This window comes from Brassica oleracea, chromosome C4 (genome assembly GCF_000695525.1).
Source record: "Brassica oleracea var. oleracea cultivar TO1000 chromosome C4, BOL, whole genome shotgun sequence".
Taxonomy (NCBI): domain Eukaryota; kingdom Viridiplantae; phylum Streptophyta; class Magnoliopsida; order Brassicales; family Brassicaceae; genus Brassica; species Brassica oleracea.
In genome coordinates, this window is record NC_027751.1 from 42966712 (window position 1) to 42990084 (window position 23373).

The following is a 23373-nucleotide window of genomic DNA, read 5'->3' on the forward strand; positions in this document are numbered from 1 at the left end:
TATTTTGTCATTTCCCCATACAATGATCTACAGTTTCAATTATTTATGAAAATGATATTTTCAGTAATTAAGAAAATATCACAAACATCTTTACCACCTTCATTTATTTACGAAAATACCAACTTCGTCAACCACCATAAACAATCAAAACCAAAGTTCTAATACTTAAATATCATTTTCATCTCTTCTTCCTTCATTCTTTCCATACAAAACTTTGTTATTTTTTATTTCCTCTTCACTCCGTCCAACAAACTAACAAATTTTTGCGATCTTAATAAAAAATTCGTTGATTTTCAAGTTTTGGTCTTTCTTAACCAATGCAGAGTTTCTATAATATTTCTGAAATTCGAAGGTCTCGGTTGTGGAAAAACGAGGCTAAAACGAGCTTTCAGCCGATTTAGATAATTATTAACTTGATTTTTCCTTTTTCAAATTTTATTGCGATAACATGATGAAATCTATTCCACCAGGTAGACTTAAAATGAACTCCTAAACAACACATATATTAGTTTGACAATTGACCAACTTGTTAGTTTTGCAATGATTTCGAATAAAATCAGTTCATTATCCTTTAAAATCGGTAGATTTCAGTCGAAGTCTATGTAGAAAAGATCAGTATTACATTTGACGAGAACCTTGAATTTTGATAGAAGACTTCAAATTTGGCTTTTAGAAAAATGCTTCATGTAAAATATAGGAACATCATTAGAATTAATGTCAATTTTGCAAGTAACCAAAACTTAGGCTTTTTGAGTAGATTTTCTACTTGCAAAATAGAACTTAGTTTTGTTCAATGCTCTAAGCATCTGTCCGGGTGGCGCCTAGGTGGCCCCTTAGACGGTAAATCGGTTATAACCAAAATGATTTTTAAAAATTTGATTAAAGTTGCTTACATCGGTTTAAATCCATTTTAAACATTTCAAAACGCTCTACATGGATCTAAATATGTTAAAACAAAAGTAGACTAGAGTAGAGTAGGACTTTTCCTGATACTACAGAAGTAGAGTAGTAAACCAGAAGAATAGTTCAGATATAGTGTAGAGCCAGAAGAAAAAATATGACCTAGAGGCCATAAGACGTTTAAAATTTTGAATATTTACATAAAAATACTTACATATTACAGAAAATAAACACACTTTTCACAATAATTAAGTGATAATAGTAAAACTGTCAACAATGTCTTAAAAATAAATAAAAATTGTCAATGATGTATTTTAGCAAACAATTTGTAGTAAATTTTGTATAAAAGCATACACAATCTTTGGTAATTTTAGATTTATTACCCGAAAATAAATGCAATTGGTCACTGAACATAAATAAATAAAATAATATGTTGACAAAAAAAAAAAAATCTTACCGTATATAAAACCAATTAACAGAAACGGATGGGTAAAGTAAGTAAAGGGTCGAAGAACATCTATCCGTCGACACAAGACAAGGGAAGCGCAATAGAGACAGAACATAACACGCTTTTGCTTTCGCAATAGAAACACCCACTTTCCTCGAAACTTCAGAAACAGTTCAGGATATGAAACGACGAAGCGCCCTTTAAAAAGTTCTCATCTTTGAATCCCGGATCTACCCTTCTCTGGTTTCCACTTCGTTTACCCTCTCCTCCGAAAACCTCTGGTTCCCCCCGATCGGTGATGTATTGAAAAGCGGGAGAGAGATGTTGTGCTGGAAGGGTTCTTCGGTTAGGCGGAAGGAGAAAACCGCCCTGCTTCCGGTTTACCTGAATGTCTACGATCTAACTCCTATGAATGCTTATGGTTACTGGCTCGGACTCGGTGTCTTTCATTCTGGTGTTGAAGGTCAGTTTCTGTTTCTAGGTTTTGGCTGTTTCTATTTGAATCTACTTGTAGTGATGGTGACCGATGATAAAGTTTGGTTCTTTGAAACTAGATTTGCTGAGATTTTTTTGGTTGGTTTAAAAAGAAATTGACTTGAATTGACCAGAGTGATTTGGTGTATTGGTTCAATTGAGAGAAACTAGTATAAATGTTTTTTGTAGTTCATGGAGTTGAATATGCATTTGGAGCACATGAGGCTCCAAGCACAGGCATCTTTGAAGTGGAGCCAAAGAAGTGTCCTGGTTTCACGTTTAGGAAATCGATTCTTGTGGGGAAAACAGACATGGCTGCGAAAGAAGTCCGTGTCTTTATGGAGAAGCTAGCTGAAGAGTATCGAGGGAACAAGTACAATCTCATCTCAAGGAACTGCAACCATTTTTGCAATGAAGTTTGTGTTAAACTTACTCAGAAACCAATCCCTAGATGGGTCAACCGACTCGCTCGCTTAGGTAAACAAAATCAAGTTTTATTATTGTGTATGTTTGGTTGTTAGAAATATCATAATGTAAGAGCATCTCCAATGGCACCCAAAAATTATCTCTATATTTCACTATTAAATATAGTAACTCTATTATAGAGTTGAATTTGCTCCAATGGTTCACTTTTTAACAGAGTTACTCTATAATATAGTAAAAGAATAACATTACTCTGGATTCCACTTTCTACTTTTGTGTACCATTGGAGATGATCTAATAAAAAGGTTTTTGTTTTGTCTGAATTTTGTAGGGGTTCTATGTAACTGCGTGTTACCACCGCGCTTCAACGAGACAAAAGTGAGGAGGGTAGTTCAAGGAGAGCTTTCAGAAGAAGAGAGGAAGAAAAGGAGAAACCGATCTCGATCAGGTCCTTTACTCTCTACTTCTTCGTCTTCTTCGACACCTGATAGTCATCGTTCGCATATTCGAGCAAAATCAACTGGTAATAATCCTACTTCTTCAACTTCTTCGTCTACTTCGGGTTCTAAGAAAAGTAAAAAACAATGTGCACCACCTACTGCACCTAGAGCTCCAGACCAGAAGTCGCCGAGCGTGAGCGTCAAGACTTGATTCTTAGCATCATTATTTCAACATTTAATTATTGTCTATTAAAAAGGACTAAAGAACAGAGGAAAATGCCAAGCAAAGTATCAATCATACACGGGCATGCTTCGTGCTTTGTTCTCAATTACTTATAGAGGAGAGAGATGTTATGAGAATGTACAAAAAGAAAAATGAATGATCTCTCATTTTCAATACTAAAGTTCCTAAGCACATTGTCTTTTGTGTAATGTTTTTGTATCCCAGTGGATGAATGAAATGATAATGGAATGTTTAAGTTGGCTGACTATAAAGTCATGTGATGTATCTTCTGCTACGAGCCTACGAGGGATCTAGGCATCTAGCCATAGCATCTTTTGCCTCTAATGCAAATTATACTATGGTTATGGAAAACTAGGAACATGTTCACTGGCCTATCTCTCATATTTGAATGAATTGAGAGAAGACATACTCCAATTCTTTTCTAGTCAACTTTGGAACCACAAAAACTTCACAGAGTCTCACTTTGAAAAATTAGGATCCCTTGATTTAGTGGAGTTTATTGGTTGTTGTATTTTAATGGATTTGAAATTTCGAACTAAATCTATTGTTATTGGTTCTATGATTTTCAAATATGTATTAAAATCATGTGTTATTGGTTTAATGATTAATAAATTCTATATCAAATCAAGTGTTATTCAATCGTAAGGATTTACTGATAAATTTGATTTTATAATGGATTTGAATGGATTTGTTTGGATTTTTTTTGTTAAAAATACAAAAACTCAAATCCGGGGGAAAACCTCCAGATTTGTAAATACTAATCCGAAAAAATTAAAAATCTGTATATTGTACTTGGATTTATAAATATTACATGAATTTTTAAATCAATCAAAATATATAAACCAATAACACCTTAGGTTTTTCACTTTGGAAACTAGAATTTGAGGATTTTGTCGTTATAATTTTTTTAAACACGGTGTTTTAGTTTTACGGTAGTTGTCCATATTTACTACACAATAAATGGAAAATAGTTTATATTAAAATGAAGAAATATTTGTTAAAGACACACTTGATAAGCTTTTTACTATTGTTAAATTATTGTTGTCAAAAAAAAGAAAAGAAAAAAGATAAGCTTTTTACTATTCATCCTATTAGAATCAAAGAAACTGAGGTTGAGCTCAAGGAAGAAGAAGAAGATAAAGTTTTTTACAGTTTAACCAACATAATTAACATTTGGGAACTATAGATAGTAATACCTATCCGGTTTATAATACATAACCGGTATCCCTCAATATCATGTGATTTGAGGCTTAGTGCTTGATACTAATAACTAGGCCTGGGCATATTTCTCAGAAGATCCAAATTGGCACCAATCCAAAAAATCAGGTTTTGGGTCCGATCCGAATACGGAGAAATACCCAATTGAATATGTTTTTATTGATGTTTCGGGTACCGGGTCGGATTGGATATTATCCGGGACCGAACAACTATCTGAAAATACCAGACTCTTATGTCAACGAGGCATTAAACATAGATTTTACATGTATTTCCCTTGTCAATGTCTGAAGTTTCTATGTTTGTGCTACTGTTACAAAAAGTAGATGAAATGCGTTTAGCAACATGGAAGAGGGGATAGACATTAGAGACCAGATCTTGTTGATTTTCGTTTTATGAAATTTTTTATGGGTTTTAATTCAAACTTTTAACTCTTTTTTAAATTTCTTTGTTTGTTCGAATGATAGATTATTTTTTTCGTTTGAAATGTTGGATTTGTTTTTTGTTTGGAGTTTGTTTAATACTTATTTTATTTAGTTTCATAGTTCTCTTATTTGTGTTTTATTTTAAATGACTGGGTAAGTCGGGTTAAAAACAAGTATTTTCGGTTATGATCGGGTAAAAAATCAAGACAATCCGAACCGGAACCAATTTTTCGGTTTATTCGGATATACCAATAATATCCGGATCAAACAAGTATCAAACCGAATCCAAACCAATATTTATAATTACCCGAATGGTACTAATTTTTCTATATCTAAAATATCCAAAATTCGAAATATCCGATCCGAGTCCGATCAGGTACCGAATGCCCATGCCTACTGATAACCCAAGAAAATACTAAAAAGACATCGAACTATATGTAGAAAGGCCTGATTAAGGAAAGGTCTAAACAATGGGCCTTTTTTCTCAGCCCAAGTGAAAACCTCTGCAACCCTAAAATCCTGTCGCCGTATAAAAACTACCGTCGTCGATTACTACAGTTTTCTTTCTCAGATTTAGTGTTTCTCTCAGTTTCGGCTCGGTCCCAGAACCAAGATCGCAGGGCTTCAAGATGGTACATCCTCTCTCTCCTCTCTTTCGATCGTAATCTCTACCCTGGATCGTGCTTAGTATGAAATGCGACTTAGAAACCATTTTTGATCGTTGTTGTTATATGATGCAGCCGTCGCACAAGTCATTCATGATCAAGAAGAAGCTTGCGAAGAAAATGAGGCAGAACAGGCCAATCCCTCACTGGATTCGTCTTCGCACTGACAACACCATCAGGTTTTCATCCATTTTTGTTTCTTGTTCTATCGTTGATTGATCGATTAGAGCGTAGTCACTGTATCTTATGTGGGGTTTGTGTTTGGTTTTCAGGTACAACGCAAAGCGTAGACACTGGCGCAGAACCAAGCTTGGATTCTAAGCTGTCTTACTTTTGCCTATTTGTGAAAGCTCTGTTCTTTCCAAAGACATTGTTTTCCTTTGTTTGGTTCTTTAGCGTTTTGTTTTTTCAGTTTCGTTTTGTGGCAGTTGCACTACTGTTCACAGTTCTGTAAGACCATCTTTAATCAATTATGTTTCCAGATTATCCATCCAAGAGTAATTGCGTTATTTCAAAGATTATGGAGATGACTTGTACTTTTGGTTAATATAATATCAACCGTAGGGCTGTTTATTTGACTATTTGAGTTTGATACAAAGTTTTTGGTTGGTTTATGACATTCTAAATTGGTTTAATTAAGTACTGGGTTATAGTTCCTCTGAGGCTTGTGAAGATGCATAAAGTATGTTTCTCTCTTATCTACCTAACAGAAGCATGGGTTATTCCATACATATGGTGATGATATCTTGGTTATATACACTTTTTTTGAGTACCAGGCATTTCTCTGATTCTCTCAATCAGTAAACCAAACCTTTGTGTATGCAAACATCATGATTTAGCAACACAAGACTTTGCACTTCTATTGACAAATCGATTTAGTTTTATAAATTGTAAACTAACTCACTGCAAACAAGAGTTAGCAGCATGGCTTTTGCACCTCAACTGACGAATGGATTTGTTTGAAATTGTCAAAGTTGCGTATTATTTTGGTCTGTGGAATCAACAGTATACAAAATCCGAATGTAACACAACTCACTAAACGTGCCATTCTCTTTGTAATGCATCCCTTAGTGTATGTCTTTTGTTCGACTTTTGTATATAACTATGAGAAACTTTTATACAAGGGGTGGGTTGGTGATCTTTTCTGTATTTTTCAGATATAAGAGAAATCATTTAAAGTCGAAAAACATACCAATTTAACATTATTCAAATAATAAATTTATTAACAAAAAAAAGCAAATATAGCATCATTCAAAAATCGAGCTACATATATAGAGAGAGGGTCCTTCAGTTGTCGGAGTTCCATGGACGCTTTCTTCTTTCCTTATATACATGGTAATCCTAACTATTACTCTTCGGAGAGTTAATATACAATACTCTTTCAAACACAAACTTTCATCAATCTCTACATTTCGAATATACAAAAAATACACACTAGTCATAAAACGTGATGTGGGAATTTATAAACTCAACAACCCTAGTAGACTTCTAATCTCACATTCTTACACCCCCAAACTTTTGAGATGTTCGGATGATAATACTATACAAGGATAAAACGAGGCAAACTATAAATATGTATTTGGAAGTGGCTTATCATCAATCATCGGGTTAACCGGAGAGTCCCTCCTAGTTCGACCGGAACCAATGGAACAAGTGAGTGAAGAACATCGGTTATCAGCGGCCGGTAACTCGGTTCTGGCTGAACGCACAACACAGCCATGGCTGCTACCTGAGAAAGGAATTAACAATTTCGGTTCAGCAATTGTACAAGTATCTGCAATCTCACCAGTTTACATCGCTTAGATTCAAATCCTAATGGATTGTTATAAGCAACATTCAAGTTTAGTCAACAACTACTAAATGGACTTAAACCGGTTCGATCTTGAAAACTAAACCTGGTATAAGTGCTTAAGATCCATTGTATCTTTTATAACCGGATCCACGATGTTTGGGAGTTTCGATCTATCGGTAAGTTGTGGCATTGCCTGCAACATTATCAACACATCTATAAATCATTAACCGATTAAAAACCAACACATATTGTGGACCTTCTTAAACCGGATGATACATACCCAAGTCACAAGAGATTGACACTGAGATGGACTCAATTTCTCAACCGGCCTTCTACCCAACAAAAGTTCAAGAAGAACCACCCCAAATGCATAGACATCACTCTTATCCGTCAACTTTCCTGCATAACACACACACACAAAAAACAGTATTATCAACAAAACCAACTATACTGGTCTAGTGACCCTGATTTAACCAGTTTCTGTAGTCAGGATATATATGTAATGCATAACAAAATGATTGTATTGTTCGGTACAATCCCAAGATGTGAGAACAGAGTCAGAGCAAAAGTGAGAATATTACCGTCTAGGAGATATTCCGGGGCAACATAACCAAGTGTCCCAGAGAGTTTAATGTTGTTACTCCCATGCACTCCAACCGATACAGCCAGACCAAAATCTGAAATCTGCACTGTTGCAAAGAGATGTAACGCAATAAACTAGTACAACTTCAAGATTCAGGATTCTCATTTTACATGTAGTAACAAGAACCAAGATCTAGGACCTAAGATTTGGGTTCAGAGCCAGAAACATTTTCAAAGCAGAATTTACCTTGGCATTGAAGGAAGAATCAAGAAGTATATTAGACGATTTCAGGTCCCTGTGGATAACTGGTGGACGACAATGTTCATGGAGATACTCTAATCCTCTGCAGACAGCCAGAGCAAAAACCGGTTTACATGTTTATAGAGATTAAAAAAACAAGATTTAACCAATGAGAAAACCGGTAAACGAGCTGAAAAGTGTCGGCTATTTAATTATACCTAGCTGTATCTAGAGCAATCTTCATACGCATATGCCATGTTAGAGCGGATCCACACGAAGGTCCTAAGACATTAATTATAAAGATAAAATCAATAAATTAAAATGATTTAATCATTCATGTGGCCACTGACCTATTTAATTCATATCATTTCCATCATTTCTATTTATATAATATTATCTCTTTGGGTTAAACAAAATCATTATTAAAGTTTCAGAACATGTTTTTTTTACCATGTAACTGATCATCTAAGGATCCTTTCTCCATCAACTCATAAACGACGAAACTCGAGTTGATTTCACTTGCAGAGCCCAACAATGATATAATATTGGAGTGCTGGATCTTGCTCAACAGCTCAACTTCATTCTGTTTAGATCTCCATGAAATCAAAAATAAAGATCCAAGAATCATATAAACTTAGAGAGAGTTATTATGTTACCTGAAATTCTCGTTTTGCTTCTTGGCTAACGTTTTCGATCTTTTTAACCGCTGCTTTAGTGTTGCTGTCCAAAGAAGCCTTGTAAACGCATCCGAAACCGCCCTGTCCGATTACATTACTGTCTTTGAAACCGCCTGTCGCTTTCTCTAGCGTCTTGGAATCGAAACGCTGCACATAACCCTGATTGCTAGATGTTCTCTGAGTTTTGATTGAGCTTAGCCGCCTCACAAACATTGAAAATGATGAAGTCCCACTCTCAGCATCTTCATTTGAAAACATTTTATAAAGATCATTATAAAAAAAGCAAATAATCATAAACAAAACTTGAAAAACATAAGAAACAATCAAGAAACTTAAAATGACCAAATTCAATGAATCAACTTATAGGATGATGAAATTACCCGGAATCTTGATGGGTTTGGGAGCTTTCTTGCGACAGTACATCCAGAAGCCAAAGCAAATCAAGATTACGATACCAAGAGAAGAGGAACTGATTATAAGACCAATCAGGAGTTTCTTATGTGCATCTAATCTGTGTTCTTCACCACTTCCCATTTGAATTCCTGACACAAGAAAGCAAAATAAAAACACAAAGAAAATTTCTTTAGTTCGTCAATTCATTGAGTAGATTTCATCTGTGGAATATGTTAAGTTGAATCAAAGCTACCCAGGATTCACAAAAGAAGGGAAATATTAATTTTTCTTACAAATTTTTATTTGAAAAGACAAGGAGTGAGTAGCTAATAAATACTGTAGCATTTAATTATCGAATACAAAAACAATTTTCGTTTTGATTTTCGAAATTCGAGGAGCGGAGATAAAATCCAGATACCCAGAAATTAAATAGAGTTAAAGACAATGAAGTCAACCAAATGGTAATAACAAGAACACAAACTCCCAAATAATCTTCATTCAAGCTACAATCAATATTAATAATTGAAATATAACCAAAAAAATGAAACAAGAAAAAAAAAATACCTGGAGAGAAAGTAGTCATGGTGGTATAAACAGGAGCTATAGAAGGATTTGAAGCAGCAAAAGATGATGAAGAAGGAGTGAGGAATTGAGTAGCAAAGATCTTGACAAGAAACAGAAACTGAAGATGAACAAGTTTCTTCATTTTTGTTTTGTTTTTTTGCTAAGAAAAGAAGAGTTGTGAATGTATTCACTCTCAAGACGTTTTGGGGTTTTGAGATTCTCTCAGAAAGCGAAGAGTGAACGAACTATCGCTTTCTCTCTAAGCTGTCTCTTTCTCACTCGCTGTCTTCTTGAAACCTCTTTTTATGATTGCATAAAGGAGGGAAAGAGAAAGGGATTTCCTTTTTAAAAGAAGTTGGGGTTCTCGTTTATTGAACCGTTATTATTATTATACTAAAGGTGATGAAGTAACGAGGAAAGATTCGGGACAAATTCACACTTTCTTTACTACTGAATTTTTAAACGGAGAAACTATTTAGAAATTGTTCCAAAAAAAAAGAAACTATTTAGAAAATGTATTTTTTCAAAAAACAAAACTATTTAGAAAATGTGTTAACAAACGAGTTTGTGTAAACAGAGAGATGGTTAACAATGTTGCGTCCTATAATTCCTATCATCAAATAAAAAACAAGCAAACAAACCAAAACAAATCAGAAATGGATACCATGTCAAACTGATGATCTGGTAAAAGAAAAAAAAACTGATGCCTAGCAACATCCGATGATGAATGAGAAGTCAAACTTGCAACTTCCTTCTTAGAACCACTGTGAAAAAACAACACACAAAACAAATAAAAAGTCAGATGGTTGTGGTTAATGGCAATGTTTTGTTCATCATTTGTTTTATCATCTGGCTCAAGCAGTGTAACCTGCAGATATAAGCAAGCCTGTCAAGTAAATCCCATAGATCTATCACTTTATCAAGTTTAAAACCATAGTGATTTTCAGAGTCTGAGTTTAGGATAGTTTATTGGGCCGTTACTGGGCTGAAAATGGGAAAACACCGAAGAAGATTCCTTACCATCTCGACCTTAGCTCCAAGAGAGTAATAGGTGGGTCCCATAGCCATGGACCCAATCTAAAACCTTTTTCATCATCGTCGACAACAAAACAGAAAAAGCGAATCTCATTGAAACAAAAGAAATGGAAAAAAAAAACGATTTTCATTTTATAATTTTGACATAAATGAAGAAGAAAAAAAAAATGAATGAGAGGAATAATAATAAGGAAGGCTTGTATAATAGTCCCATCAATCTCATCTCTTTTCCATTTCTCTCCAACTTCCCCTCTCTCTCTCTCTTCTCTCGCTCCTTTATCGCCGTTTCTGAATCTGAGTTTTATCAGTGTCCATTTCGATGAAGAAACCGACGGCAGTTACGCAAGACGAGTGGGTGACGGCGGCTCTGACGGAAGACTCTGTGGTGGTGGAGCTTCTTCTTCGCCTCAAGCACGCCGGAACGGTAGAGTCCGCCGCGAATATACCTCTGTTACGGTGGGGTTCTCGTAAACCGAGGTCGAGATTAGGCGTCGGCGCTGGCGTTGGAGGCCTTTTAAAGAAGGAAACGGATTCGGCTAGAGCCAGTCCTATGACTCCTCTATGCTGGAGCGGCGGATCTGGTAGCGGCGGCTCTTCTTGTCCCTCCGCCGATGGATTTGAAGACGCTAGTCGTCAATCTACATGCTCTACATCTACCCGATACGGATCTAAGGTATGTCAACGTTCCTCTATCTCTCCGAATCTTCTTCTTCTTCTCTTGAATCGTCATTTCCTCTTACTTTTGGTTTCGATCTGGTCGATAATTGGAGGATCTCCTCGTCAAATTGCGAATTCGATTTTGTTAGCGGTTTTCCGTTTTCGATTTCCGGTTTATTTTGCTGACGTCATCGTACGTAAACGGTACATCGTCGAGCCTTTTTTAGCCAGATTGGGGTTTGTCAGTTTTAGTCGGAAAAGTTTTGATTATTCCGCCAGAAAATTAAAGCTTCGTTGGTTTTTACCTTTTTACCCCTCAGCGTAGGTGGATTTCTTGTTTATGGATCCAGCCATTGAGTCGAACGTTTTTTTTTTGTGGGGATTAATTATTTTATTTTGTGTTCAGATTTGTTTTTTTTTTTTCTCTTTCGTTTTGGGAAAGTTGCACGATTCGTGGGCGTGACTTTAATATGCTAATCTCCCCCACTCTAAACGAGTCTTAAATCTTTTTACTGTGAATTAATCTGAATAACGAACCGGTAATTTCGTGAACCGGTAATTTAGCGTCGGTTAAAACCGGTCGGGTTTTGTTTGTATTGTTCCCATAAAAGATGGGGGATTGTTGATGTGCGGAGTCAAAAACTTTGTAAAGTTGAGTTTTCTTGGTTTTATAAACGCTGTCGTTTTAGACAAGTGGTGTAAATCTTGTCGGATATATTGTCGTCACGTGATGATGATGTCGTTTGATGGTGTCATGTGAACCAAGCCACGGGATTATCATGATGTGGCGTGCGTGCATGATCCATGTTCTATGAAAATAAAATATGTTTTATAATTTCGAATTAAAGAGTCCTCTTTAGCATCTAATACCTATTTAATCTCTTATTTAATTCCGTTAGATAATTATATAATCGTTAACCAATGCGTGTATTTGTGGCAGGCGTTACACGTAACAAATGAAATCAGCAGCTACAAGAGATCAAAGAAACAAAAGGTATCCACTTCTCTCTCTCTCTCTTTCTTTTATCTCGCACGATCTCTATATCTAATGCTCTTGGGGAATATTCTGCAGATTTTCTTGGACCTTAAAGATGCAGAGAACTTTCAGCTGAAGGAAAGACTTAACCTTCAAAAGGTTTTTTTTCTCTCTTTTCTTGAACATTTGCTTTTACCAAAACCGTATTCCTTATAGATCTCTTATCTTTTCATCAGAATATTGCAAATGTGCAAGCAACATACGAGAAACGAAGTGCCAAGAACCAAAGCTTGAAGAGAATGAAGGTGTGTGACTTTACTTTAATACATTTCCGTTCTCTCTCTTTTTTTTCTTTTTAAATTCCGCTGATCTTGAAACCTGAATCAGAATCGTTTGCTGTTTTGTAGCTTGAGTACTCAGATCGAATCAAGAATATTCCAATTAACAGATCTAATCTCGACGAGTCCCGGAAAAAGAGGCGGTTACCTTTCTCCAGCTCTCGAAAACCGGTGAAAAACGAACATTCGTACAGAACAACAAGTGAAACCAAGAGACCTGAAGAAAAGGGTTTCTTCTTCCTCCCTGATCTGAACATGACACCCATAGAGGAAGAAGAGACCTTGTACGGGACGCGTTAAACAAAGAAAGCTTTAACCCACAATGACGTCACAGGTAATTACTAGAGATCAGTGGTGTAGCTTTTTGTCCGTGGACGGAGGAGATGGGAGTAAGTGATGAGTTTGCCGACAAAGAATTCACACTACTCAACAAGGATTCGAGAAGATTTTATATAAGAAGATAAAAAGGGAATGAAACAATGTAATAAGAGGATTACCAAATATTATTCTCGATTTTATCTTCTCTGCTTATGAAATGAATTTCTTGGGTAAAACAGTTTTTGATTCTTGTTTTTTTTTTCTTGCGAAGTGCGCAATTCAAGTAAAAATGTAAGCCACCAAATAGGCTGTTTCTTGTAAAAATCTTCTTGTTTCACCAAAACAATAGTTATGTACATCACAAATGATTCATGCATTGAATGGTACCTAAATACAAGAGAAATGGCTTATGACACTAATACCTCAAGAACCTGCAACACAGCCATATCTTGAATCAGATACAGTGATGATGGAAGACAGGAGTTTCGTACATATCACTCGCGCATGCTCTGCAGTAATTGGCTCTTTCATCAGATACTTTACCTTTGAATGATGTCATTGTTTGTCCTCAGATTACCAAGTCTCTATTATCTGTATCTAAGATTACACAAGATTGCACTTGCTCTTTTAAATTTGATGATATTGGGATATGTGTTAAAGACAAGAGAATAAAGACAGTTTTCGTACGTGAGGCTAGTGTTAGTTGCATAGTTGTATATTGATTGATTAGTCGTGTTACGCAACTTGTATTGCTTGTGCATGGTTTATTGATTTTTTTAGTGTTCTTTTCTGTATTAATAATGACATTAATTTGGGCTTAAGTATTCAAGTTGACTGTTCGAATCATGATCTATTATTAACTAGAAAATGATTGACAAATATCTCAAGGGAGAAGAAGAAGCCTGCATAGCCAAAATACAGTTGCACACTAACAAGTATAACACATATTGAATTTGAAACACAGAAAGAAGTATTTGAGCACATATTTTGTTTTGCCTGGTATTGATCTGTTTACTTAAACATATTTTTGTTTTGCTTAATCAACAAGGCGATATTAAGTAATGTATGATTGGTTGTGGAACAGGAAACCATTTCCTAACAATGACTCGCATTTTGTCATAGCCGTCATTAGTTTTCTACAGCTACGGGTTTCTGTTTTCTTCCAACCCACATATGGATTTAGAATTTGAATATTGGAGTAATGAAAACTATAAAGGGAATGTAATCTTGCTCGCAAGAAGAAAAAATAAACAAAATTCTTTTTAGGATTCCCAGTTAGGAATATTAGCCGTAGCTTCGTTCACCATACTTACCAATGTCACCTGCGTTGTGTTATGTCCAATTAGTGATCAGGACTGTGCAAGAAAAAAAAAGGGAACGGTTGAAGCCATACATACCACGCTCTCAGGAACACCTTGGGGAGGCAATGTGAGATTTCTTGGGGGCGGTTTATTACCGTAAGACCGTTTATCGAATCTCCATTCTCCAATCTTCCCAGCCATCATCTTTCCCTGTAAGTTAGGAAACCCATAAAACACAACAGTACATAACCCAAACTTAATTCACTTTATTTATTTTTGTTTCATCATTTTACGTACCTTCATGTCGAAATCGCAACCGTAAGTGTAATGTATGATGTACGTCTTCTTTGATTCAGTGTCCCAAGGAGGCTACACAATAAGAAAAAGAACGTGACTTGTTACGTTCCAAAAAAGTCTGAAACTTCTCTGTATATACTATATAAAGTTTTATTGATCAAAACCTGAATCATGAAGTCTTTGTGTAGAATGTTGCTCACACCATGTAACGCCGACGAAACAGCATATGCATACCTTATAACAAATATCAAACATAGCATTTTTAATATAACATTGTAAGTTTAGAACTTGACGACAAAGAAGAGTAGAGGAATGTATATACATTTCAAGGACCCATCCAAAAGCTTTATCTGTTTGTGGGTCATTCTTCATACCTAAAGAAACGTTCATCCATGTTGGAGCAATTTTCATCAATGCATTCTAACAAACAAAAAAACACTAGATTATTTATGCATGTAACCATATATATGTACACCACAACGACTTTGATTAAGGGTGAGATTAATATACCTTAGAGACAATCACTGGAGAGTTGCCAATGGGGTCGATTCTTGATATCATGCCATTCTCCTTAGGGAAGAATTTGCGGAGAACAGATTCGTATTTCTTTGGTTCAATATAGGAAAAGGGAAATGCAGCCCCGAGATTGCCTCTGGCTAGGTTCGGTATTGGTTTAACTATGATATGATCAGGTTCCGCCATAAGAATGTAACTGAAATAGTGATCAACAAAAGCAAAAAAAAATATGAACATCAAAAGTGGCATTCTCCTACCTATATATGGGGGTTGAATTCCAACAATCTTAACTATGGTGTATTAAGAGAATAGGTAATTAAAAATATTATGAAAATAAGGGACTAAGAATGTAAATTGTACATACTCTTCCTCTATGTGTGCTTGTTGAAGCCATTGCACAAACGCCCAAGGCCTATTTAGAACTACATATCCCTGCAAATTATACACAAATCATCAATGATATCACCATATGAATTTTTTTTATTAAAAGAATGTTAACTTTTGTGTAATTATTTCTTGAAAGAATGTTCACCACCCTTGGAAAAAGTTTTACACATATTTAGAGATGGACAAATAAACAGAATCTGAAAATCCAAACTGACCCAATAAATTATGAATCTGGATCGATCCAAATTTGACATAAATATCGAATGAGTTTTGTTTAACGGTATTTTGGGTTATGAGTTTTACCCAAACCAAATCCGAACCCAAATGGATGCCCAAAAAATTCAAAAAAACTCTTACGAAACCTAAATATCAATCCCGAATTTATATCTAAAATATACTAACATATTATTGAATACCTAAAATAATTATCTATTACATGAATAATTAAATAAAATACTAAGTTTAATATATATTTTGGTATTTGGCCAATGTTGATGTTTTTATGTTTTGACATATTGCATTTGAATTTCAATTATGAATAAGTTTACTTATGAAGTTTAAACCAATGTTATTTTATTTTAAATTTTAAATAAAGTTTGTTGTGTTTATAGAGTTGCTAGTTGTTAGTTTTAATTTGCTTACGTTTCATGACATATGATTCTCATTCGTACAAGATTTCAGTATGTCATGTCGTCATGATATGTTTGATGTTGTCGCGTATGGTTCAAGGATGATTCTCATATGGTTGATAGACGAGTCTTCCAAAATTATTTTGAATGCCAACAATATGGTTAGAGGAATACATGTACACAAATTTATAGAAAATATTGTAAATATATTGAATTTAATCAAGTACAAGTCAATATTTTTGGAAAAAATATTCCGGTTAATATTCGAAACCAAAACTATTTCGGATTCAACCAGATTTTGGATATATAACTAAGCCTGAAATGGACCCGACTAAATTCAAACTGAATCCGACCCAAAATATTATAATATTCAATAGGACTGAATTCATGAACCCAAAAGTCTAAAATCCGAGTGAACTCAAACCGAATCCCGATAGGAACCCCGATTGCACAGCCCTAAACATATTCCTCACTGTTTATACGATTTTATTAAATAATGAAGATGATTTTGCCTAGGGTTGTTTAAACATCTTCTTCTATGTGTTCTCTGAACACCGGATTGTTGTTTCTGGGACACCGGCTTTTGTATCATTTGCGATGCCCTTTTTAGGGATAATTAATATCAACTATTAAAAAATGAAGACTATTATATTTATTGGAAATATGTTTTATTTACAACTTGAACATTATTTATTATTTTTTTGGTCGAACATGACTTGAACATTACTTACGTGATTTATTTATTTTTGACCATTACTTTTTTAATAAATCATATTACACAAGATTTGAGATTATATTCGTTAATGTGATGGCTATTTTCAGTTATAAACTTCAAAATAAGAAAATTAATAGCATGATCAGTCCCAAATCTAGGTAGTATATAATGAGTCTTGAGCTATATATGTAAATTTGTGCATCTATCATCAATAAAAAGCAATTATAAAATAATGAACCTGATCAACACCAGAGGGAAGAGGGTTTGCAACAAAGGTAGGGATCTCATTCATGAGCCCATCGGGTCGACCCGAGTGCAAGATTCGGGTATACCCGCCCATCTCCGAACCAGGTTCGTCCCTGAACCTGTTGTACCAATAGTACATGATCCGACACTGCCATGTGCTATACACAGAGTCAGTGGCTGTCACCGCCGTGTGAAAAAGTCTCTTAGTCTTCTTTGGCGGAGTCTTGATGGAAGATATGACGTCATCTCTGGAAGAAAATGACCGGCGTCCAGGGAGATCTTGCTGGAGAGGAGGATCACCGGAGAGTATGTAGTTGTACCTGATTATTAGAAATAACGATAGAGTCATGAGCGTTGGGAAGAAGAATTTCCCACGAAAACCCATTTTTTGTTCTTTTTTCTATGTTAACTTTTTTGTTTATGTGCTTATGCGTTTGATTTGTATGTATGTTTGTAAGGAAGAAGAAACACACAAAAACAGTTTCAATTTGTATAAAAAGTCGTCGCTAATTGTGTTATTGTGAAATGAGTAGTAGTTGCGAGAAAGTGGTTGGTCCCACAATGTTCTGGTCTTCGCTTCGTTTTTTTATCTTCTTCTTCTTTTGTAATGAAATACGATTTGTTGTTTTATGATTGTATTTTCTTGTTATAAAGCGGAATTTTCTCACTTCTTATCACATGTGTAAAGGGTTTGTTTACACGCATTTTTTTAAATCTTTTTATATTTTAGATTCTTTTTCTTTTAGATTATTTCAATTTGATTCATTATTTTTTATTTATGCACTATCTAATCCTTCTCACACTAACCATCATCATTTGAAATTTGATAATCTATTTTATTGTTCAAAAAATTGCAAAACGAATAAAAAAATAAGTAAAATATATATATATATATATTTTACTTATTTTTTTATTCGTTTTGCAATTTTTTGAACAATAAAATAGATTATCAAATTTCAAATGATGATGGTTAGTGTGAGAAGGATTAGATAGTGCATAAATAAAAAATAATGAATCAAATTGAAATAATCTAAAAGAAAAAGAATCTAAAATATAAAAAGATTTAAAAAAATGCGTGTAAACAAACCCTTTACACATGTGATAAGAAGTGAGAAAATTCCGCTTTATAACAAGAAAATACAATCATAAAACAACAAATCGTATTTCATTACAAAAGAAGAAGAAGATAAAAAAACGAAGCGAAGACCAGAACATTGTGGGACCAACCACTTTCTCGCAACTACTACTCATTTCACAATAACACAATTAGCGACGACTTTTTATACAAATTGAAACTGTTTTTGTGTGTTTCTTCTTCCTTACAAACATACATACAAATCAAACGCATAAGCACATAAACAAAAAAGTTAACATAGAAAAAAGAACAAAAAATGGGTTTTCGTGGGAAATTCTTCTTCCCAACGCTCATGACTCTATCGTTATTTCTAATAATCAGGTACAACTACATACTCTCCGGTGATCCTCCTCTCCAGCAAGATCTCCCTGGACGCCGGTCATTTTCTTCCAGAGATGACGTCATATCTTCCATCAAGACTCCGCCAAAGAAGACTAAGAGACTTTTTCACACGGCGGTGACAGCCACTGACTCTGTGTATAGCACATGGCAGTGTCGGATCATGTACTATTGGTACAACAGGTTCAGGGACGAACCTGGTTCGGAGATGGGCGGGTATACCCGAATCTTGCACTCGGGTCGACCCGATGGGCTCATGAATGAGATCCCTACCTTTGTTGCAAACCCTCTTCCCTCTGGTGTTGATCAGGTTCATTATTTTATACAACTATATATATATTAACCAAACTAAAGTAGAACATATAAACTAAACATAAAACCTCCATAATTACAGAAAAAAATGTTAAAGTAACACTAACTCAATAGCTCAAAGGCGATCAAGAACGAAAGCTAACTTACTCCACTTTATCATAGAGTGTCTTGGCCAGAACAATCAAAAGTTAGAAAAAAGTAGAAAGATAATCTTGAGATAAAACAATCTTTCGAACACAAAGGAGCGTGATCAAGGACCAATGCAAAGAACCAAGAAAACGGGTTAAAGGAAGAATAATCAACAGAAGACCAAAATCACCACGAAGCAAGAAGAGACATACATAATGAATGATAAGCACAACCACCAGCTAAGAGGTAAGAAGCACCTCACAAACTAAACAAGCACAAACAAGACGCCTATGCCGGTGAAGAACCACAAAATTCTGGATAGAAGGAACCAAAGCTCCAAGAGACTAATACCGCACACTTATACTAAGGGAAGCAAGGGAAGAAAAGAACAACCTGAATGAAGGAGAACGTAAGCCAATCCCAGAGAAACCAGAGCCCAGACTTGAGACCAGAAACAATCTTCCAAATCTACAGAGCATACTCGGAAGATAACACTATCCAAACCTGGAGTGGCAAACATGACGAAAGGGAAAGTCACACAGACGCAAGCAGCGATGAAAGCTGGAACGAGATGAGGGAACATAGATGGAAGGGTAGACAAAAAAAATCATCAAATCGTGGAGGCGTCCTCGAGCTATAAAAGTCATATCACCAAAACCCATATCTTGAAAACCAAGACAAGAAGAGACTATCGATGGTAAGCCAACGACGAGGAAAACAACTTTAAAGACGACTAAACTCGAACCAAACCAAGGAGATGCAGTTCCTAACATGAGCCGAAATCTAAGAAAAAAGAGGAGAAAAAGGTGAGGAAGAACAAGAGCACATATGTGAGTCTTTTTCGGTGATGGTGAAAATCACAACACACCGTAAAGGTAAACGAAATGCATAGACGGTGACGGCTCAATGTAAAAATATAGGGAGAGAGCACAAAACATCTTTAAAAAGTAATGTTCAAATAATTGGAAAAAATATTAATTTTTACACTGAAATTATTAGCCTTAGAATCAACAAATGCCTAAATGTAAAATTATTGAAATTCAATATGCATTACATCACAAACTCACTCCACCACTAATAAGTACTATTATGCCTACAATAACACATTATTAAAAAACACATAATATGTTAGCATATCACCTATTATTACATAACATAATAAAAATACCAAATAATACTCTTAGCAAATAAAGATGATCACATAATTAGTTAACTATATCATCCGAAAAACAATAATTAACAACAATAAAACAATCTTCCGCGCATAGATAGCCCTAGTTCAATGTATAATTCTCTCTTTTCTCTTAGATTAGCTTTATTAATAGAAAAAGAAGAATCTACTCTACCAGCTTGTTGTACAATATTGTTATAGTTGGACCAGTTGATTAATAATTTAATAAATAAAACTAAATACATCTAGACATATATTTGAATACACCTAATATATCTCAATAAATGAGGCTGCGAGTCCTTAGCATTTTGATTTGTTCTTATTACAGAATTGGATGTGTTCTGCTATAGTCGGGTCAGCTCAGGCCTACCAGTCACTGATAAAACCACTAATAGCCAATGATATAAGAAATTTCCTCAGTTAGTTTTTATTATTGAAAAGGAATGTGTATTGATCATTGTTGTTATTGCAGGATGGTGGCGCTTAGTAGTTTCAATGCATATTTTGACATTTCTTAGTCTCGGTACTCTTTGTATAAATCCTGGGAGCTCATCATCTTTCACTACATGTTTATCAAATATCAACTAATGTATTATTAACTCTAGTGATCTTGTCTGATTATCTTCTCTTGCAGTTTCTTCAATTTTCAAAGCTTTGCCAGAACATTCAGAAAGTAAGAGTTTAACTTATGATGTATCTCTTGTTCTTCTCTGCCTCCGTAGATTTTGAGCAAAGTGTTTACTTTATGTGAACGTAACTTGTGAGAGAAATAAAAAAAGGATTAGATATCAATCAATGGAAGAGGTTCTTGTGTTTTTCTTATTACAGATCTTTGTAAAAACGTTCTTTGCATTGAAACCAAAAGACCTTAAAACCGAATGAGAATTTTTGCACACCCAAGTTTTTGATTTTCTTCAGTTCAACTTTCCAACTTAGCAGCAGCAGATGCATAGCTGACACTGCTGTCTCGCATTGTCTGGCACTGGCTTGACTGCTCATACCGCAGGAAATTGATCTTAATCTTGCTTGAGCAATGTTTTAGCATCTGAAAGTAAAACAAAAACATTAAACACACCTTCATTATCACTGGTTGGACCATAGCAAAGAAACTGCTTACATGGAGAAAAATACTAATGGGGTGGCGCCCACAAATGGTGTTGTCAAACTCCAAAAGATACTTCTTGAATGCATCTGGATCTCCTGTCTCTATTATATCCATACCCATCTGGTCCAATGCTTCAATCGATTTGTGTATTGGACCATGACTCTTGTCATAACGCACGTAATTAAACCTTGAGCCCCAGTGGCAAAAGTCAGATGACACTGAGAAAAAATTCTTGGGATCATCCACATATCTAGCTAGCAATTCACCGTACATGGCTTCGCTTGCAGCACTCACTGATCCAACCAAGATAGGTACAACTTTCACATTGTGCCTGATACCAAGTTATTAGACATTATTTATTAAGTTTTTTCACAAGAATCTAAAAACTGAGAGATGTGATGTGATTACCCTTGAAATACTTTAGCCAAATAGGGCAAGTGCATTTCCATGCTATGCTCAGCTTCGTCGACCCGGAGATCCATCATTTCGAATTTCCCCATAGCTCTTATCTCCTTAATCACTGGTGGTGGAGAATATATATCTATATATATAAGAACAAAAAAGAGAACATCTTTCCTCTCATGTATCATTAGAAAGAGAAGTTACTTACTCTCCACATCAACGGGTAGATCTCCTATTGGGGTTTTGTAAACCGTTGCGGTGGAAAGAGCGCACCTTGGAGTATAGTAATGATGAGATGGACCAAGAAGAAATATCCTGGAACTGAAAACAAGACATAATGATACACTCTTGAATCCATGTATCCAGTAAACAAAGTACGCGAGATTGGTTACATGTTTGTGGGATCTATGTTTCCAAAGGCGTAAGCAGCTGCACGACCGGAGTAGGAATAACCTGCGTGTCTGAATCCCTTGGAAAAGTTAAAGACAAGTAATAATCACACTTTGGAGGAGGAAATGACTCAATGAGAGAGAGAGAACTTATTACGGGGCAATGACGCCTCGGACATGAGGAGATTTGGTCAAACCAGATGCTCTTAGCCATTCTTCAAGATCCGATGACAACTTTGTAGCTGAGCCGTAAGAACAAGCGGAGACAATTCAAGAGAGAGATTAATAATTATAAAAAAAAAACGTACAAAATCAAAACCTTTGGCTCTCAGAGAAAGTAAAACTAAAATCAGTTATCAACAACAAGAATAGATCAACACAAAACCTAGAACCCTAATTATCTGTCCTAAAATTAAGATGATAACTGAGAGGAAAGACAGAACTCACGATTGTCGGTATACCAAGAGCCTGCATGCGATGCTTGTCTCACTTTCTCCATTCTCGTCAAGTGATTGAAGGATCGTAAGAAGAAGATTCTCTGCTTTTGTTTTTCTACTTTCTTTTCGCTCACTCTGGGAAAGAAAACTCTAAGACCATAAAACTTTGTGCCGTTTTTATCGCCATTCGTAAACTTCCTGCTGTTTTTATTGCTGCCCGGACAGTTTCATGACGTCTTCAAAATAGGTCTATGTTTTTTTCTTTTTCTAAAATTTTTAGCTTATTGGCCCTTGTAAAATATGTTAATTATAAGGTTGTCCCTCCTCAAAATAGGTAAATGTTCCATTACAAGATGTGTTAAACTGATCCAACTCGTTTCCGCCAGAAACAGAACTGTAGAAAATTTTGCTCCTATATTATATATAGTTGGATAATTTTAAATTAAGATATTAGGATACATACAAAATATCAACTAGTATTAGGGAAATGCGTAAACACTATTACGTCTTTTTAATAGAGTTTATAGTGTATATATGAGTTTCGATTGCAACATTATACAGTACAAATAGTAACAAAAAATCAGATAATTAGTAAAATATATTTAATTAAATAAAAGTCAGTTAAAATAACTTATTGAAAATGTATGCATATAAAATGGTCTCTAAAAGATAATATTATGCATATAAATATATAATTTAGAAGGTAGGCAACCAACCAATTTGAAAACTTTAATAAGTATATGCCAAGCGATAACCAATATTATTTTAATTAGAGATTCAGATTTTAAGAAAATAAAATGGCAATTCATATTTGCTGGATACAGTGGTGATGATTGGTTGGGTTGTAATTGCATAAAGTTTTGTATACAATTTAGTATGTAGGATATATTGATTTATTTGTATATGATGTAGATTAAAAATTTATTGCTACAGGTAAAAATATTGTTTTAGAAAATAAAACTTTACATACATTTTTTTATTTTTGCTGTTTTAAAACCAAAAACATAATTGATAATTTTAAAGTCAATAGATAAAAATTAAAGATAAATATAGCTC

At 34.9% G+C, this 23373-nt stretch overlaps 7 protein-coding genes across 8 annotated transcripts; 4 read left to right on the forward strand and 3 right to left on the reverse strand.

The window, feature by feature from the left end:
• The first annotated feature begins 1415 nt into the window (after positions 1-1415).
• Positions 1416-2936, forward strand: LOC106337170 (deSI-like protein At4g17486). The gene is made up of 3 exons (XM_013776228.1): positions 1416-1811; positions 2012-2299; positions 2577-2936. The coding sequence occupies exons 1-3, from the start codon at positions 1670-1672 to the stop codon at positions 2894-2896; spliced, it is 750 nt and encodes a 249-aa protein (XP_013631682.1). The 5' UTR covers positions 1416-1669; the 3' UTR covers positions 2897-2936.
• A 2163-nt stretch (positions 2937-5099) lies between these two features.
• On the forward strand, positions 5100-5743 carry LOC106340095 (60S ribosomal protein L39-1). Its single transcript, XM_013778957.1, has 3 exons — positions 5100-5201; positions 5310-5413; positions 5507-5743. Exons 1-3 carry the CDS (start codon positions 5199-5201, stop codon positions 5553-5555), a joined length of 156 nt encoding a protein of 51 aa, XP_013634411.1. The 5' UTR covers positions 5100-5198; the 3' UTR covers positions 5556-5743.
• Positions 5744-6595: 852 nt separating this feature from the next.
• Positions 6596-9778, reverse strand: LOC106339605 (probable receptor-like protein kinase At1g80640). 2 transcript variants are annotated; one of them, XM_013778449.1, is made up of 10 exons: positions 9484-9778; positions 8907-9068; positions 8506-8768; positions 8300-8432; positions 8068-8131; positions 7856-7952; positions 7608-7710; positions 7307-7425; positions 7130-7219; positions 6596-6963 (listed from the first exon to the last, which is right to left on the reverse strand). In XM_013778449.1, the coding sequence occupies exons 1-10, from the start codon at positions 9623-9625 to the stop codon at positions 6835-6837; spliced, it is 1302 nt and encodes a 433-aa protein (XP_013633903.1). In that variant the 5' UTR covers positions 9626-9778; the 3' UTR covers positions 6596-6834. The 2 variants fall into 2 exon arrangements, with proteins under 2 accessions (XP_013633903.1, XP_013633904.1); XM_013778450.1 differs by lacking the exon at positions 9484-9778 and adding an exon at positions 9173-9194.
• A 934-nt stretch (positions 9779-10712) lies between these two features.
• On the forward strand, positions 10713-13044 carry LOC106337316. Its single transcript, XM_013776411.1, has 5 exons — positions 10713-11191; positions 12116-12169; positions 12248-12310; positions 12388-12456; positions 12559-13044. Exons 1-5 carry the CDS (start codon positions 10838-10840, stop codon positions 12787-12789), a joined length of 771 nt encoding a protein of 256 aa, XP_013631865.1. The 5' UTR covers positions 10713-10837; the 3' UTR covers positions 12790-13044.
• An 815-nt stretch (positions 13045-13859) lies between these two features.
• Positions 13860-17392, reverse strand: LOC106340467. The gene is made up of 8 exons (XM_013779347.1): positions 16891-17392; positions 15286-15353; positions 14916-15117; positions 14728-14825; positions 14570-14639; positions 14406-14477; positions 14205-14318; positions 13860-14129 (listed from the first exon to the last, which is right to left on the reverse strand). The coding sequence occupies exons 1-8, from the start codon at positions 17281-17283 to the stop codon at positions 14070-14072; spliced, it is 1077 nt and encodes a 358-aa protein (XP_013634801.1). The 5' UTR covers positions 17284-17392; the 3' UTR covers positions 13860-14069.
• An 897-nt stretch (positions 17393-18289) lies between these two features.
• On the forward strand, positions 18290-20471 carry LOC106338956. The gene is made up of 2 exons (XM_013777810.1): positions 18290-18682; positions 20457-20471. Exons 1-2 carry the CDS (start codon positions 18290-18292, stop codon positions 20469-20471), a joined length of 408 nt encoding a protein of 135 aa, XP_013633264.1.
• A 283-nt stretch (positions 20472-20754) lies between these two features.
• LOC106339773 (protein MEMO1-like) lies at positions 20755-22477 on the reverse strand. Its single transcript, XM_013778643.1, has 7 exons — positions 22328-22477; positions 22038-22122; positions 21884-21952; positions 21700-21812; positions 21498-21609; positions 21102-21420; positions 20755-21029 (listed from the first exon to the last, which is right to left on the reverse strand). The coding sequence occupies exons 1-7, from the start codon at positions 22377-22379 to the stop codon at positions 20904-20906; spliced, it is 876 nt and encodes a 291-aa protein (XP_013634097.1). The 5' UTR covers positions 22380-22477; the 3' UTR covers positions 20755-20903.
• Between the last annotated feature and the right edge of the window lie 896 nt (positions 22478-23373).